This window comes from Cetorhinus maximus, chromosome 22 (assembly GCF_964194155.1).
Source record: "Cetorhinus maximus chromosome 22, sCetMax3.hap1.1, whole genome shotgun sequence".
NCBI lineage: Eukaryota > Metazoa > Chordata > Chondrichthyes > Lamniformes > Cetorhinidae > Cetorhinus > Cetorhinus maximus.
In genome coordinates, this window is record NC_135900.1 from 18538505 (window position 1) to 18557597 (window position 19093).

Here is a 19093-nt window from a genome sequence, read left to right on the forward strand (position 1 = left end):
GGGCTTGACAGTCTAGGCGCTAAGAAAATGCCTACCCTGGTTGGAAATCTAGAACACAGGGGTCACAGTTGCAGAATAAAGGATCGGTCAATCAGTGACTGAGATTAGGAGAAATTTCTTCACTCAAAGGGTTGTGAATCTTTGAAATTCTCTACCCCAGGGAACTCTGGGTAATCAGTCACTGTGTATTTTCAAACTAGGCTGATTAATTTTTGAGTACTAAGGGAATTAAGAGATATGGAGATGGTGCAGGAAGGTGGAGCTGTGGTAGAAGATGATCTTTTTGAAAGGCAAAGCAGCCTGAAGGACTAAATGACTGACCCCCAGCTCCTATTTTTGTGCTCTCATCCATAAAAATGGCGCAATGTGATCCAATTTCTAGGCAAAAAAGATCACATTTGGTATTTTAACATAAAATGGACTCGGAACACTACAACATACATTGCTCCCCAGTCACCAGAGTGAATTAAGACATTGCATCAGTCTTTGGTGTGCTATTGGGCATGTGTCTACATCAGTGTCCCTTTTGCTGTGCCCCATTTAGAGAAGCAAATAGATAATGGATTCAGCTAATCAATGTGATTGATATAAGGATAACCTTCAGAGCAAACAATTAGGGGAAAAGTCTATCTTCCACCTTCCAACATTTCCTACTGTTCATAACTGCCTTATCCCTTCACAATGTTCTCTCTCTCTCTCTCAAATGTGGTATCTAGTTATATATAATTTTGCATTACAAAGGTTATTTTATTGGTGGCAGCCTTCCTGTGGCAGTAAGACGATGGTTTGCACCATGGTGCTATAGCTAATGCTCAGCTAACCCGCCTGAACTCCCCAACTTTAGGAAACCAGCACTTCTGCAGCATCTGCACAAACTTCTCTGTCTCTGCTGGAGGGAGGGGCAGTGCCCCAGGGATGCATGTAGTTTGGTGTTCTCAGTCATGTTGCTGTTGTTCCACAGTCTCTTACTCAGCTTGGACGGAACAGCTGCAGGTGTTATGAAGTATGTTGATCTCACCATCAAGTGACAGAATGCTGGTGACTGTGGAGCCGACACATGTGAAGCTATCAACAGCTGCCAGTGTCACATTGTCAATGCTGATAGATGGTGGGATGGCAACATCCTGGACCATGACATTTGTCTTCCTGATGCTGATAGTCACACCAAACTCTTTACAGGCTTGAGAGTCTATCCATTTGCCGCTGAAGGTGTTCCTCAGGATGAAATGCTAGTGCAGCATCGTCAGCGTAGAGCAACTCTCTGATGAGGACTTGGCACACCTTTGTCTTGGATCTTTTGTGAGTAAGGCTGAACAGCTTTCTGTCAGTTCTGGTATGTAAGTAGACACATTCTGTAGATGACCTGAAGGCATATGACATCAGCAAAGACAAGAATATGCCAAAGAGTGTCAGTGCCAGAACCCGACCCTATTTGACCCAGATCTCAAAGGGTTCCAAATGGCCCGTCATAGCTGACCTTACCCATCATGTTGTCATGGAAAGAGAAGATCACATGGATCAGATTCGGCGGGCAGCCAATTTTCTCCAGCAGCTTAAATAGACCGCCTCTGCTCACATGTTCGAATGCCTTGGTGAAATGGATGAAGGCAATATATAGTGATCTCCTTTGTTCACAGCATTTCTCTTCCAGCTGCTAGACTGAGAAGATCATGTCAGTTGTAGATCTTCCAGTCTGAAAGCACATTGGGATTCAGGATCGACGCATTCAGCCAGCATCTGCAGTCCGACAAGGGCAACACGGACAAATACTTTTCCTACAATGCTCAGCAGGAAGATGCCACAATAGATGTTGCAATCACTGTGGTCACTTGTGTTCTTGTACAGGGTCACAATCTTTGCATCACGGATATCCTGGGACTCTGCCCTTCCCTTCAGCAGAGACAGAGAAGTTTGTGCAGATGCTGCAGAAGTGCTGGCCTCCCATGCTTGATGAGTTCAGGCAATTTATCATTAGTGCCTGCGACTTTGCCCATGGCCAGCAAGTCAGTAGCTTTGCTGAGCTCCTGCGCTGTGGGCTCAATATTCAGCTCTGCCATGACAGGCAGGCTTTCTATGCTGTCTAGAACTCCCTCTAGGGAAGTTCTTTCTAAAACAAAAACAAAAATAAAAATACCTGGAAAAACTCAGCAGGTCTGACAGCATCTGCGGAGAGGAGCACAGTTAACATTTCGAGTCCGTATGACTCTTCAACAGAACTAAGGAAAAATAGAAGAGAGGTGAAATATAAGCTGGTTTAAGTGGGGGGTGGGGGGGAGGGGGGGGGGGGGGGTGTGGAACAGGTAGAGCTGGATAGAGGGATAGAGGGCCAGTGATAGGTGGAGATTGCCAAAAGATGTTATAGACAAAAGGGCAAAGAGGTGTTGACGGTGGTGATATTAGATAATAAATGTGCTAATGGGTGACATTAAGGGTAGAAAGCAGGATGAGCAAGGTACAGACAGCCCTAATGGGGGTGGGGGGGGGGGTGGGGTGGGAAGGAATCGAAATGGGCTAAAAGGTAGAGATAAAACAATGGATGGAAATACATTTAAAAATAATGGAAATGGGTGGGAAAAGAAAAATATATATAAATTATTGGAAAAAAGGGGATCAGAAAGTGGGTGGGGATGGAGGAGAGAGTTCATGATCTAAAAGTTGTTGAACTCAATATTCAGTCCGGAAGGCTGTAAAGTGCCTAGTCGGAAGATGAGGTGCTGTTCCTCTAGTTTGTGTTGAGCTTCACTGGAACATTGCAGCAGGCCAAGGACAGACATGTGAGCATGACAGCAGGGTGGAGTGTTGAAATGGCAAGTGACAGGGAGGTCTGGGTCATGCTTGCAGACAGACCGAAGGTGTTCCGCAAAGTGGTCACCCAGTCTGTGTTTGGTCTCTCCAATGTAGAGGAAACTGCATTGGGAGCAGCGAATGCAGTAGACTAAGTTTAGGGAAGTGCAAGTGAAATGCTGCTTCACTTGAAAGGAGTGTTTGGGTACTTGGACAGTGAAGAGGGGGGAAGTAAAGGGGCAGGTGTTGCACCTTCTGCGGTTGCATGGGAAGGTGCCGTGGGAGGGGGTTGAGGTGTAGGGGGTGATGGAGGAGTGGACCAGGGTGTCCCAGAGGGAACAATCCCTGCGGAATGCCGATGGGGGGGGTGAAGGGAAGATGTGTTTGGTGGTGGCATCATGCTGGAGTTGGAAGAAATGGTAGAGGATGATCCTTTGAATGCGGAGGCTGGTGGGGTGAGAAGTGAGGACAAGGGGGACCCTATCGTGGTTCTGGGAGGGAGAGGAAGGTGTGAGAGTGGATGCTCGGGAGATGGGCCGGACACAGTTGTCAACCACTGTGGGTGGAAAACCTCGGTTAAGGAAGAAGGAAGGCATGTCAGAGGAACTGTTTTTGAAAGCGGCATCATCAGAACAGATGCGACGGAGGCGAAGGAACTGAGAGAATGGGATGGAGTCCTTACAGGAAGCGGGATGTGAGGAGCTGTAGTTGAGGTAGCTGAGGGAGTCGGTAGGCTTGTAATGAATATTGGTGGACAGTCTATCACCAGAAATTGAGGCAGAGAAGTCAAGGAAGGGAAGGGAAGTGTCAGAGATGGACCATGTGAAAATGATGGAGGGGTGGAAATTGGAAGCAAAATTAATAAATTTTTCCAGGTCCAGACGAGAGGATGAAGCAGCACCGAAGCAGTCATCGATGTATCAGAGAAAGAGTTGTGGGAGGGGACCGGAGTAGGACTGGAACAAGGAATGTTCCACATACCCCATAAAGAGACAGGCATAACTGGGGTCCATGCGGGTACCCATAGCCACACTTTTTATTTGGAGGAACTGAGAGGAATTTAAGGAGAAATTGTTCAGTGAGAGAACAAGTTCAGCCAGACAGAGGAGAGTAGTGGTGAATGGGGATTATTCAGGCCTCTGTTCGAGGAAGAAGTTCTTTCTAAGGTGACAGTGTTCTCCCTAGAGTACAACTGAAGGTAGTATTCCACCCATCTCTCAGTGGGAAACCAGGGGATTGGGAAGCCTACAAAGACCACCAGAGGACAACTAAAAAAGAAATAAGGAGGGAGAAGATTAAATATGAGGGTAAACTAGCCAGTAATATAAAAGAAGATTGCAAGAGTTTTTTTAGATATATAAAGGGTAAGAGAGAGGCAAAAATGGACATTGGGCTGCTGGAAAATGACGCTGGAGAAGTAGTAGAGGGGAACAAAGAAATGGCGGAGGAACTGAATAGGTACTTTGCGTCAGTCTTCACGGTGGAAGACACGAGTAACATCCCCGAAGTTCAAGGGAGTCGTGGGGCAGAGGTCAGTATGGTGGCCATTACCAAGGAGAAGGTGCTAGGAAAACTGAAAGGTCTGAAAGTGGATAAATCACCTGGACCAGATGGATTACACCCCAGAGTTCTGAAGGAGATAGCTGAAGAGATAGTGGAGGCGTTAGTGGTGATCTTTCAGGAATCACTTGAGTCAGGGAGGGTCCCAGAGGACTGGAAAATTGCAAATGTAACCCCCCTGTTTAAGAAGGGAGTGAGGCAAAAGACCGGAAATTACAGGCCGATTAGCCTGACTTCGGTCGTGGGTAAGATTTTAGAGTCCATTATTAAGGATGAGATTTCAGAATACTTGGAAGTGCATGGTAAAATAGGGCAAAGTCAGCATGGTTTCATCAAGGGGAGGTCATGCCTGACAAATCTGTTAGAATTCTTTGAGGAGGTAACGAGTAGGTTAGACAAAGGAGAGCCAATGGATGTTATCTACTCGGACTTCCAGAAGGCCTTTGACAAGGTGCCGCACAGGAGGCTGCTCAGTAAGATAAGAGCCCATGGTGTTAGAGGCAAGGTACTAGCATGGATAGAAGATTGGCTGTCTGGCAGGAGGCAAAGAGTGGGGATAAGGGGGTCCTTCTCAGGATGGTGGCTGGTGACTAGTGGAGTTCCGCAGGGGTCAATGTTGGGACCACAACTTTTCACTTTATACATTAATGATCTAGATGAAGGAACTGAGGGCATCCTGGCTAAGTTTGCAGATGATACAAAGATAGGTGGAGAGACAGGTAGTATTGAGGAGGCGGGGAGGCTGCAGAAGGATTTGGACAGGTTAGGAGAATGGGCAAAGAAGTGGCAGATGGAATACAACGTGGGCAAGTGTGAGGTCATGCACTTTGGTAGGAAGAATAGAGGCATAGACTATTTTCTAAATGGGGGGAGAAATCAGAAATCTGGAGTGCAAAGGGACTTGGGAGTCCTAGTCCAGGATTCTCTTAAGGTTAACTTGCAGGTTGACGTGGTAGTTAGGAAGGCAAATGCAATGTTGGCATTTATTTTGAGAGGACTAGAATATAAAAGCAGGGATGTGCTGCTAAGGCTTTATAAGGCTCTGGTCAGACCACATTTAGAATATTGTGAGCAATTTTGGGCCCCGTATCTCAGGAAGGATGTTCTGGTCCTGGAGAGAGTCCAGAGGAGGTTCACTAGAACGATCCCAGGAATGAAAGGCTTAACATATGAGGAACGTTTGAGGACTCTGGGTCTATACTCGATGGAGTTTAGAAGGATGAGGGGGGATCTGATTGAAACTTACAGAATACTGAAAGGCCTGGATAGAGTGGACGTGGGGAAGATGTTTCCATTAGTAGGAGAGACTAGGACCCGAGGGCGCAGCCTCAGAGTAAAGGAAAGACCTTTTAGAACAGAGATGAGGAGAAACTTCTTTAGCCACAGAGTGGCGAATCTATGGAATTCATTGCCACAGAAGGCTGTGGAGGCCAGGTCATTGAGTGTATTTAAGACTAAGATAGATAGGTTCTTGATTGGTAAGGGGATCAAAGGTTACGGGGAGAAGGCGGGAGAATGGGGTTGAGAAACTTATCAGCCATGATTGAATGACGGAGCAGACTCGATGGGCCGAATGGCCTAATTTCTGCTCCTATGTCTTATGGTCTTATGGTCTCTCCGACTGTTCATTGTGATCAGGAATGGCTCCCCTGTCTTGGATTTCAATGGAGCCCTTTTCTTTGCTGATGGACATGAAGCCTTTTTTTGATGCCTTTATATGTGCCCCTAGCATTCCTGTCTCAAAAGACATTTGGGTATTCTGGCAAAGTTGTAACCTATTACCATTGGCGCAGTGCCTAGCAGTCTGTTGGACTTATGATGTAAAGATAAATTTCAGAACAAGCAGGAAAAAGATCTTTCACCTTCCAACATTTCCTACTGTTCATAACTGCCTGTACACAGTGCTCTCTCTCTCTCTCTGGCAACCAGAGTGACCAACCATCCCAGGTTTTCTGGGACTGTCCCGGGATTTGGCTTTCCGTCCCCCTTCCTGGGTCTGAGTTTCCTGGAATGCCTTTGGTTCCAGATTCTTCTTGAGTCTGAATCTTTAATGTCTGCACATGCCCACTGCGCTGCTCCACATGTGCAGGCCCAAGCCCACACAGCCACGAGCACTGGCCGGCACTCTCCTCTGGGTGTTGTTCAGCTGTGTCGGGTGGGTAATTTGGGTTAGAGGGTGTTCAACAGGTGTCCAGGGGCTGTGGTCACAACTGGCAGTGACAGTCTTGGGCCCTCTTCAGGGCAAAGGGCAGTTATGAATCCAGGTCAAGCGACGGACGCCGTCTCAGGCCCGAGTCCAGATTCAAAACTGAATGCCTTCTCCCCCCCACCCTACTCCTACAGTCCCAGCAGTACCCCCTCTCCTCCAATGGCCCCCTTAGCGAAATGTCCCATTTTTTCCCCAGAATTGGTTACCGTGCTCGCAACCTTGATTGGTTTCTAGGTATCGGCTAATATAGTTTTTCATTAAAAGATTTTTTTAAACAGCTGTTAAATGTATCATGTACAGACAATCAGTGGGCTGACAAGGTGCAAACTGCCACAATCGAGCCCCTTTGTCTACTGTGTGGTCACAAAAAGCAACTATGCAATGTCCAGTGAAAGAATCCTCTGTGAAAACCTAATGCATATTCATCACAAACATCAAATGCAAAGCTTACTGATGTTTTCTTTTCCAAAGTACTGTACTTTGTAAAGTACTTGCTAGTTTAACAATAGATCAGATGTGGTCTGCTTAAAAATTGGGCCGACAGTGATAAGCCACGTCTCAAGTATTCCATACGTGAAGTTTTCCCATGATTGTGTGCTTTTAGGGAATTAATATTTACCTGACCAAATACATAATTTAAATGATCATTCCCCTAAAGCTCCTGGACTATTTCCTATCTTTTGTCAGTTTAATCTGATACCTTTTTGTCTTTTTTTAATGGATTGGTAGTATTGTTCCATAGCTGAGCCTAGTTAAATATAAAATAGGTTCAGATGGCTATATATATATTTTTATTTCCAACAAAAGAGTTGTGCATTATAATCCATGTGTTATTGTACATGTACAGACTGAGTATTCATAACAATTGCTATGTAAAATAGAATTTGCAAGGACATCTGTTAGCATGCTACTTTGCGATAGTCTGAGCCAGTAATAGTGTTAAGGCCTATTTTACTTTAAACCAAATATTCATCCAATTCAGGTTTATTTGCTAAATGTATATTGTTTAAATTCAGATTTAAACCATTGGTTTTGATGGCCTGTGCCCTTACCTTTCATATTCAAATTCCTGCATTTTCTGCTGTCCTGATTCATGTCCTGGCCTTCACAAAGCTTTCCTTTTTCTCTTCTGTTGTCTCTGTACTCTGGGCTGTGTCAGACTGGTGCATTTGTGGCAGTCACAGTGTGGTCATGCAGCTTTCCTTCCACTGGCCTCTTGTTTCATCCAGGATTTGTAGTACGAAAGCACAATCTGGGCTGAGTCATTTGCTTCAATCAAGCACTTAGCCTCCCCTGTCCTTTCATTTTCCACAAACTCAATATTTAGATTATGTTTCAAGAGTTATTTACCACTCCAGCAGTTGGAGATTTGTCAGGTTTATAAAGCTGCACTGTTCATCCTCAATTTAGAATTATTATTTATAGAAATTCCCCGAGCATGTGAGGGATGTGTTATTGCTGTACAGTACAAGTAAGTATCTTTGCAAAAGGAGGGGCAGCTGCTCTTTTAGCTAATCAGTTAAAGCTGTATTGTCACGGATAAAATTATTTTTACATTTAAAGCACTTCTAAAAATAATACTACTCTGAAGTAGAAAATGATTTTAAATACCTTTCAACTCTAATATAAGGCTTTTTGTAAAGGTTTATCCTCAATGATCAATTTGCTGCATTTGTCAGTTTGCTGTTGCATCCGTAATAAATGGACCGCTGCAAAACTAAAGAAACATTCTACTGCTACAGTTCAAAAATTTGACGTGCGAATGGCTTTTTTTAACGTTAATAATTACCTTGATGTACATTTCAGAATTTACTTGTAAAATGTTAAAAGACAAAATAGCCTCAGCTATTTTTTTTGATTGAATAGATTTCTGATCAATAACACCATACAAAATAGCATTTGTACTGTCAGGGATTCATGCTTACTTTTAAACACAAAATTTACTTTTAACTTTTATATCTTGGGAAGATTTATTTATGCTATCATGCAAAAAAGAAAATAATTTAAAAACTGCCTCAAAACAGCAAGGCGTAGAATCAGACAGCATAAAAGGAGGCTATTCAGCCAACCATGCCAATGCGACTCATTGAAATATCTATTCAATTGAAATCTGCTTTCACCATCTTTTCAGGCAATTTGTCCGTAAGGCCCCCAAAACAGAAAGTAAGATATTTGGTTGGCTGATCTGTTTTGAATGAGGGACAAATGTTGTCCGTAGTACTAGGAAAACTCCCTGCTCTTCTTTGAAAGGTACCATGGGATCTTTTTATCTGTCTGGACAGGCAACCAAAGCTGGTTTAATGTCTCATCTAAAAGGCAGCACCTCTGACAATGCAGCACTCCTTAAGCACTGCACTGAAGTGTCAGTCTAGGTTGTGTCCCCAAATTTCAGAATTGAACTTGAACTGGAAACTTTGTGCCTCCAAGATGCGAACCTACCAACTAAACCAATGCTGACATTTTGGAATTTCCCTCCCCCTATGTTTACATTGTAGGATAGATTTCCATGACCTGACAGCAACTAGAACCATTTGTCATCCATCTGTAATGTAAACGGGCATATTCTAGAGCACTAATCCACATAGATCAGGCCGAGGCCCACTTGCCACTATCTAGATGAATGTACCAATGAGTTTCAGTTGGAAGGAGAGCCAAGAGTTTTCCTATATTGAGGTTACTGTTGCGAAACCCAGAAGGAAGTGCCTATCAGGCCTGTAATGCCCAGTAAGGATGTTCCTAACTTTCAAGTGTGGACTTCAGTCAATTCGGACCTTTTGAAATTAACTTTAAAAAGTGTTTAAAATGCTCCCCAAGATGACCACCAGGGGTCAGGTGACATTTTGGGATTTCCAAACAAAAGATTAACTCATGTCTGACATACTTCTGGAAAGTTCTTAAAAAGTAAATAATCGTGGACGGAATGCCCCCCTTGAATAGGCATTCACAATACGAAGCCACTTGTGAATTTACACCTCCTGTTGACTGGGTATTTACCCAAAATTCAAGTCCAGAATTCATGTCTCCAAGTTTGAGGCTCGACAAAGAGAGATGTGCAGAAACCAGTTCATCGTAAAGTGGGTCTGAATAACCCATCCATTTCCCCATTGTGTAGCAATGGCTTCAGACTTCCAAATCATTCTGGATGGACACTAGAAATATTGATCATCTGACTGTCTACAGATAATGAATCTTATTACCCAAGAACAAGGGAGGAAACCAGTCAGCCTGGAAATCAGCAATACAAGAGCTACCATTCCTCCAGCCAGGAGGACAGAACCCGACGTAGCAATCAGTCAACCCAGGCAGTGCAAGGGGGAATAATTTATTTTCCCTTGAAAGGATTTGTCTCTACAGAAACTTGGCCATAACCTTGTCTAGAAATCCAGAGACTTCCAACTTCCATTCATCTCCAAGGAACCACAAGAGAGAACCCATCCAGACCTGTACCATGTACATCTTAAATGACTCAACCTGAATGTGATTTACTTATTGCATTCTGTTAACATTCTAGCTGCATGCATTGTTCTCTAGAATCTAGTTTGTCTGCGTGCATGAGGGAGCAAGTGTTTTTCATTGTTTTCACATTTCGGGATATTGTGTGAATAAACATCATCCTTTTTTCTAATTTAAATTTACCTGAAAGCCTGCTTCATGTCTATTAATAAAAGTCGTAAGGCTAATAAGGTAAAACACTCCCTCTAAACACAAGGACAATCGAGAGATGAGGGAAAAGGGGAAATGTTATCCCTCTCTCTATCTGTAACAGGTCTGATTCATGGGGGACATTATAATTTTACAAAGTATTTACAATGCAGAATTAGACCATTCAGCCTAAGTCCATGTAGTGTTTATGCTCCATATGAGCCTCCTCCCAACCTTCTTCACCTAACCTCATCAAAATACTTTTCACCCTCATGTATTTATCTAGTTTCTCCTCAACTGCTCCCTGTAGTAACAAGTCCCATATTCTAACAATTCTCTGGCAACGGATGAAGGGTTTGATGAAGGGACATTAACCTCAAATGTTAACTCTGGTTTCCTCCACAGATGCTGCCTGACATGCTGCATATTTACAGCATTTTCTGTTTTTACTTCTGGTTAAAGAAGTTTCTCCTGAATTCTCTTTTGGATTTATTAGTGGCTAACTTATGTTTATGGCCCATAGTTCTGGTCTCAACCACAAGTGGAAACATCTTCTCTATGCCTAATCTATCAAATCCTTTCATAACCTTTAACCTTTTGTGCCAAAATTGGGAGAGGTGTCTAGTTGAGCGACAGCCTGACATAGTCATTGCCAAGGAATCATACCTTACAGATAATATCCCAGACACCACCATCACCATCTCTGTGTATGTCCTGTCCCACCGGCAGGACAGACCCAGCAGAGCTGGCAGCACAGTGGTACACAGTCGGGAGGGAGTTGCCCTGGTATCCTCAACATTGACGCTAGACCCTATGAAGTCTCATGGCATCGCATCAGACGTGGGCAAGGAAACCGCCTACTGATTACCATGTTTTGCCAACTCCCCCCCTCCCCCACCCCAGCTGATGAATTAGAACTCCTCCCATACTTAACACCAATTGGTCGAAGCACTGAGGGTAGCAAAGGCACAGAATGTACTCTGGGTGGGGGATTTCAATGTCCATCACCAAGTGTGGCTCGGTAGCACCACTACTGACTGAGCTGGCCAAGTCCTAGCGGACATAGCTGCTAGACTGGGTCTGCAGCAGTTGGTGAGGGAACCAACATGGGAAAAACATACTTGACATCATTCTCACCAATCTGCCTGCCGCAGATGCATCTGTCCATGGCAGCATCAGTAGGAGTGACCACCGCATAGTCCTTGTGGAGATGAAGTCCATCTTCACATTGAGGATACCTTTTATCATGTTGTGTGGCATTACCACCGTGCTAAGTGGAATAGATTTTTAAACAGATCTATCAACTCAAGACTGGGCATCCATTAGATGCTGTGGGCCATCAGCAGCAGAATTGTACTCGACAACAATCCATAACCTCATGACCCAGCATATCCCCCATTCTACCATTATCACCAAGCCACGGGATCAACCCTGGTTCAATGAAAAGCAGAGGAGGGCATGACCTAAAAATGAGGTGTCAACTTGATGAAGCTACAACTCATGACTATGTGCATGACAAACAGCTTAAGCAGCATGCAATAGACAGAGCTAAGCAATCCCATAACCAACGGATCAGATCTAAGCTCTGCAGTCCTGCCACATCCAGCCGTGAAAGGTGGTGGACAATTAAACAACTCACTGGAGGAGGACGCTCCACAAATATCCCCATCCTCAATGATGGAGGAGCCCAGCACATCAGTGCAAAAGATAAGGCTGAAGCAAGTATTTGCAAGTATCTTCAGCCAGAAGTACCAAGTGGATGATCCATCTCAGCCTCCTCTGGAGGTCCCAAACATCACAGATGCAAGCCTTCAGCCAATTACGTTCACTCCTCGTGATATCAAGAAATGGCTGAAGGCACTGGGCACTGCAAAGGCTATGGGCCCTTACAATATTCCAGCAATAGTACTGAAGACTTGTGCTCTGGAATTTGCCATGCCCCGAGCCAAGTTGTTCCAGTACAGCTACAACACTGGCATCTGCCCGGCTATGTGGAAAATTGCCCAAGTATGTCCCGTCCGCAAAAAGCAGGACAAATCTAACTCATCCAATTTGGTAATATGGAAGCAGTGGGTTGAGTATGCCTGCCCTTCATCTATGCCATGGCACCGTACATGCAGGCCCTCATGTTTTTCTGGATGCTGCAGTTGGTCATAAGCTTCTTCATCATCCCTCTCATCTGAGAATGCCTCACTCATCCTCCCTCTGCAGCATCAGGTTGTGTAAAGTGCAGACTACTACTATCTGGGAGACTCTTGCAGCCCCACCAAAATGATCCAGGTACCCAAATCTCATCTTGAGGGTGGTCTACTCAATGGTGACTCAGATTGTTGCGTGGCTTACCTTGTATGTCCTAGAATTCCTCACAGGTAACCGCAGCCATCTCTTTAGTGGGTATCCCTTGTCAGTCAGAACCCATCCTTGAAGGCAAGTGGGTTGGCGGGGGTGGGGGTGTGGGTGGGGGCAGGGTTAGGGAAAAGTTCGGGCACCTGGGAGCATCATGGTTGCTCTCCGAATACAGTGCGCACACCAGCAGGGCACACTGGTAATGGTTGCAGATCAATTGCACATTGATGGAACAAAATCCCTTTCTGTTGGTGAAGGCCACTGGTTAGCCTGTGAGAGTCCTGATGGCCACGTGCAGGCAATTCATTACACCTTGCACCTGGGGGAATCCAGCAACGGCACAAAATCCTCTGACTCTCACAGCCTGACTGACAGCATCAGTTTGGTAGTGCAAGTATTGGCTGGGCCTCCTGCACAGGGCATTGGTCACCACATTGATGCAGTGATGTATGTTTGATTGGGGAATGCCACACATCTCCAGTGGCCCCTGGGATGAGCCGGACTTGTAGAATCTTGACAACCACAGGCATTGGGTGACCACCAATGTAATCATGACTCTCATTCTCTGCCAGCATGGCACAAAGATCGGTCAAGGCCTCTCAGGAGAGGCACAGTCATTGGTGACACTGCTGCTCTGACTTCCAGAGATAACTCATCCTCTGTCTGTACATACTTGCTACATGGCCCCATCTTCTCCACGCTGGCAGCTGCTCCCAGTCCCCTCTGCAGCCTTCTGCCACTTCACCTCCAGAGATTACCCCTGCTGGTCGCCATCAGGGTTGCTCCCACTCAAGGTCTCCTCCCTGCCAAAGGACCCACCTCCTGAGTGGAAGATACCCATGGCACAGGCACTGCAGGTTGAATGCCCATTTTGCCAGATGCTTCATCAACACTGCCCACCCCACCCCCTTCTCAGGACCTTCTATATTGATCCTCGTGCCAGGACCTAGATGGCATGATGGAGGCTCAACTCCCCCTTTGCAACATAACGGGGAGAATTTTCCCCCCATCGGTGGGGGTGGTTGTGCGGGGGACGGGCGGGGGCCCCCGATCAGGTCCGCCCCGCCATTTTACGTGGGTGGGACAATTAAGGCCCGCCCAGCGTGTCGCGCGCCCGGAAGCGCTGAGCGCTCCCTGTGAGGGCGGGGTGAGATTCTCTGAGTCCGCATGCGCGCAAAAGAGTGCAGAAATCTTCCTGAGGCACAGAGGTGCCTCAGGGAGATTAATTTAAGTTTTAAAAAGCTGAATAAAGGAAAGAAAAAATTTTAAGACAGGTCCCCTCATGTGACAGTGTCACATGAGCTGTGACATGTCAATGAATTCTTTTTAAAAATTTTGACTCAATTTATAAACACTTCATGAAACCTCATCTCACCTGTGGATGAGGTTCCATGAAAAATGCGAAGGCCGCCTGGGCTCTTCGCCTGCCCGCCAACCTGAAGGCTCGACGGGCAGCACTCTTAACTGCTTTAATTGATTTCTTAATAGCCTTTAGTGGCCGTTGACATTTTGGCGGGCGTGCAGCCAACTCCGGCGCGCGCCCACCAAATGAAATATCGTGATGACATCAGGAAGCACGCCCGACATCACCATGCGTCATTTTATGTGTCGGCGAGCGGGCCCCGCCCCCGCTCACTGACCCGAAAATTCTGCCCAATGGCTCCAGTCGTGCCATGCTGCACCAACCTTCTTCTGAAGACAGCTACCTGATCCCACAGCGGCTGAATACAGCAATGAGCTCAGCTGCCGACTTGTTGCCGCCCTTAACTACCTGCCAGGACTCTTATGCCTCGTGACCCCCGTACACTTTTCGTAAAATTCAAACGGGCCTGTAAAATGTCATTCAAATGGGTCTTTAATCATCTTAACAAGGTCTCAATGGGCGGTTTTGAGGAAGTTCGCGCTGTTTGCTCAACTTGTCCCTCGCTGCCAGTAAAATCCAAACCCAACATGATAACAACAGAAGTCGGTCCTCCCCTCACCCCCATGATTTTTGTTCCCACCCATCTCCAAGGCTGAGGGCTACGGAACCGTAAAATCCCAGCCAGTGATTAGGAAATGAAGATTTAATAGGTGGACTTCTCAGGGATACATCATTTAAATGCAAATTTCAACTTCCAATGGTGTTATTACTCTCAGTTTTTATAATAGCTAATAAAAGTTAATAAAACATAATTAGAATAAGCAATCCCCATCAGAATTGTTTCTCTAAATTCTATTTATTTTATGATCCAGAGCGCAAAGACTCTTCCAAATCACCTAACAACACAGATATTGACTGTTTACTGTTATTTTAAAATAATATTGCCATCTAAATTGTCCTGTATAATGTCAGCAAACATCTATTTGCTTTTTAGAAACAGAGTTTATAGAGTAGGGAAATAATTTTTTATTAAAACTGTTCTTCGCAAAGTTTAAGATCGACTGAGTACATCTATACAAATGTAATTTTTAAAGCTATAAAGGCATATTCAGGTATAATCATATACTAAGCTAAATGTTATGATAAATGTTATTAGAATTATTATTAGAAACTTTAAAAACATGGGCACAGTGCACATTGGCACCAGGTGGCATGCTCACCTTTGGAAATTGTCAACCAATCAGTAAATACCCCATCATTCTTAAAGATCATTATACTTCTTCTAGCCAATCAGGAGTGGCTTTCATTCATGCCTGAACCAGGTATCAAATCACAGAGCTCTGCATCTGCACTCAATTCCTTTGACAATAAAACGATCTGCAGCCTTCAGCAGAACATTTACATATTTTGTGCTCAATAACCACTGATGCAGCCTCAGCATCAATATGGAGGACTAAAGCAATTGCCACAGACTCACTGAAAAGCTCTTACTATTTAAGTTTAGCTATCACCATCTCAGGAAGCTTTGTAAGTAGACATATTGATTAATACAGATCTAACAATTGAAGATAGTGGCTGCAATGCTCATATACCACTTGGATTCTTGCATGCGCAGGTAAACTGCCCCAGTAATCCTTGTCAGTCCTTTCTTGGCAGCTGCAAGGTTTCACAATCAGAAAGAATGAAGTACAGTATACAGAGTGCAGAAGAATAGATTTTCAATGTCAAAGTGAATGATAACTAAACATGAAGAAGATGGTAGTTTACTCTTCAATAAAATGAAACACGGTTCCAATGTTTCTAATTGTTCCTCAGCCGTATTTTTTAGTTAATTTTCCAGTAAACAGGAAAACATTTAAGCTCCATAACAGCATTTTGGTAAAGAACACGAACACCCAGGATCCCTGAGAGTATAAACTGGTTTTAAAAAGAAGTGGTGGAGCTATGGAAAGAAGCGTTTGCAGAAGAGTGTTAATTGCAGTTAATTAGAGGGTGGACAAGTCTGGGCATTAAATTAATGTTGGGAGGAAATGGTGATCGTTGTTATAAACTTAAAGAACAAGGAAAGGGAAGGGAAGTCCCAGGAGACAGAATGCTTTTCTTATTCAATAATGGTAGGGTAGTGTGATGGCACAAGAATGTGTTCTAAATGACTATCAAAATATAACAAAATGCAGGTTTGCATCAACAATTGGGAGGTTAGAAAGGACATTTATGATTAGCAAGATCCACAGATTCCAACCCCAGTTAAATATATTCAGCTTTTATTTTTAAAAGGTTGACATACATAAAAAGAGATTGTCAAATCCAATGCTTGTCAAAGTTGCAACTCCCAGCTGGTAGATTAGAGTAAAAACAGAAAATGCTGGGAATGCTCTGCAGGTCAGGCAGCATCTGTGGAACGAGAAAAACAGAATTAATGTTTGAAATGTTCACTCTGTTTCCCTCTCCACAGAAGCTTTCCGATCTGCTGAGTGTTTTCTGTTTTTATTCCAGAGTTCCAGCATCCGCAGTGTTTTGATTTTGCTGTAGCTTCGTGTCACTGGGATGTCATTAGGGATGAATTGCTCAGTGGAAACTGGACCCTTTCCCTTAGGGAAGGGAAAGCTGAAATGCAAGTCATCCTCCGCCAAGTCTTCCATTTACACAGCAGCACTGGGAAAGATCTGGGGGCGAGTTCCATGGCCAATCTTTCAAGAAAGGAATGAGAAACATAAAATAAAGAAATGAAGGTGAGCAATTTGCAGAAAATAGAAGGCCTGATTTTGTAGGAAAATAAAATAGATCCAAAATATTGCTATGGTAATCGCACAAATGAATTTTTTTAACCTTGTTAAAAACACAAAATAATGGGCCTGAACTTCCTTGGAGTGGCAATAAGCGTCGGATTGCCACTCTGTGCCCAATTGCTTAGCTCAGTTATTTTTTTGATGCAATGTCGCCCGACCTTCAGACTCAGGCCCAGCGAGATCCAGGCCGTGCAGCATCGAAGTTCAATAGAGTCGAAGGGAAGGAAGCCACGTCCCCTTCTTTACAGCACTAGCTGTCTTAAACCAGATAAGTTTAATGGGTCATTGAAATTTAAAGACCCTTGAAAGACCAGGGAGAAGGTAAGTGTCTAAGGTAAGTGGGTTGGATTGGGAGGGGTGAGGGGGGGTGGTGGCAGATCGGAGATCAGAGTGGGGGATCGGAGGTTGGTGAGGATTGGAGATCAGGGGGATGTTGGGCGTCATGGGGGTCGGAGGTTGGGGGGTCGGAAGTCAGGCAGTTGGAAGTCGGAGGTCGCGCGGGTCATGCTGGGCCCAGAGGGATATGGGGGGAGGGCTTTGGGCCTTGGGTGGGGGGTGGTGGGGTGGCGTTCAGGCCTTGGGTTGGGTCCAGTCGGGCATGGGGAGGGAGTGTGGGGGTGAGTCGGGACTGCTGGGGTGGGGGGAGTAGTCGTGTGTGGGTGGGGTGGGGGGGGGGGGTGGGTGTGGGGGGGTGGGGGGGAGGTGGTCAGGGGGTGGGAGAAGGCCCTGGGGGGTCAGGACTGTGGGTGAAGTCGGCATGTGTATAATAGTTACCCAGGAGTTAGAAGTGGTTTTAATCCTTTTAACTTTTTCTGGGTAACTATTGATATAACCCAGTCGGGAACATCTGAAGTTCACAATTTACATCACATTTTCGGATGGTTCCCAGTGCAGGGCAATTGCCCAGGGGAAGTTTGCACTTCCGGGCAATTGCTGTGCAAACCTTACCTGGGAACTTCCGAAGGGGATTCCCCAGTGCATCTTTGAGGCGCTCCCCCAATATGATGCTGGGGAGCTCGGAAGTTACGGCCCAAATAGCTTTATCAAACTGGCGATAATTTAGTAAAGTTAGCATTGAAATAGATTTAACATCTCTTTGAGCAATCTCTGACCCCCCAAGTTCATGAAAATAAGCTTGGTTTAGCCTTCTGAAGATAAAACGTTGTTAAAGTTTTGATTCTGCTACTACATTGCCAGTTTTGTGTTGGTGACACCCCTGTTGGAATTCTTTCAAGACACTCTAATAAGGGCAGGTTATGCAGGGATCTACATTACAATAGGTTAATGCAACAGCTTGAGCCAAAACAATGTAAAATGAAACAGGTCAACCTGGTTAATGTCACAAATCTTGAGTGAATTGGCTGTATGTGTGTATGATGGATAAAGGTAGACACAAATTGAGCATGATTGTTTCATCTCAAAGGCTGAGCACCAGGCCTTGGTGTATGTTTATGAATTGTACTCTGAATTTTAAAGTAAATTGGGTGTGAAGTGTTAAAAAGCAGATTTCAGTGAGGAAATATTATAGAATCATGGAACAGTTACAGCACAGAAGGAGGCCATTCAGCCTGTTGAGCCTGTGCCTGCTCTGTGAGAGCAACTCACCTAGTCCCACTCCCATCCCCCCTTTTCCCCATAGCGCTATATTTGTTTTCTCTTCAGATAATGATCCAGTTGTTTTTTGATTGAATCTGCCTCCACCACGATGTCAGGCAGTGTGTTTGAGATCCTGACAAGTCACTGCATAAAAAGATGTTTTCTCATGTCGCCATTGCTTGTTTTGCCAATTGTCTTAACTCGGTGACACCTGCTTCTCGAACCTTCTACCGACTAGAAGTTTCTCCCTATCTACTGTGTCTGGAGCCCTCATGATTTTGGACACTTCTATCAAATCTCCTCTTCTCAAAGTAGAACACCTCCAGCTCCTATCCACATAATTGATGTTTAATATTAATGTGAAGTATTGTGTAATACCACCTTACTTGCTCCCAGCTTTGATATTAAGAAAAATGCAAAACCACTCAGTTGTGGACTATAGTTGATCTCCTGTGGTGTTAATGCTAGAAGCCAAGTCTAAGTGTAGTATTCAGGTGAAGCCAGGAGATAATTGAAACCAGGCAAGCAGATCTAATTTAGGCACCATTTTAAAGTTATGCATTATGCTCATATTTATAATGAAAATTGCCTTGCAAACTTATCTTGCTGTAATTATACCCTCCATTGGTGATGCTCTGTACCTCCACTGGCAGAATATTTTTTTAAAAGATAAGAAACTTATAAGTGTTAATGTTTAAAGAGACTTGGGTGTGCTTGTACAAGTGAAGCAAGCAATTAGGAAGGCAAATGGCATGTTGGCCTTTATTTCAAGGGGATTGGAGTACAAGAACAAAAAATTCTTGA

The 19093-nt window shown here is 44.6% G+C and overlaps 1 protein-coding gene across 2 annotated transcripts in view; it reads right to left on the bottom strand.

The window, feature by feature from the left end:
- tmem117 (transmembrane protein 117) overlaps window positions 1-7817 on the bottom strand; it is a 383404-nt gene extending 375587 nt beyond the window's left edge. The window contains exon 1 of one of the 2 annotated variants that reach the window (XM_078567892.1): window positions 7606-7817. Coding sequence is in view for 1 of the 2 variants with exons in the window: in XM_078567889.1 (XP_078424015.1) it covers window positions 7606-7648 (43 nt within the window). In the remaining variant the exon portion in view is untranslated. The remainder of the gene's footprint in view (window positions 1-7605) is intronic. The other variant, XM_078567889.1, reaches the window with a different exon arrangement.
- Window positions 7818-19093: the final 11276 nt, after the last annotated feature.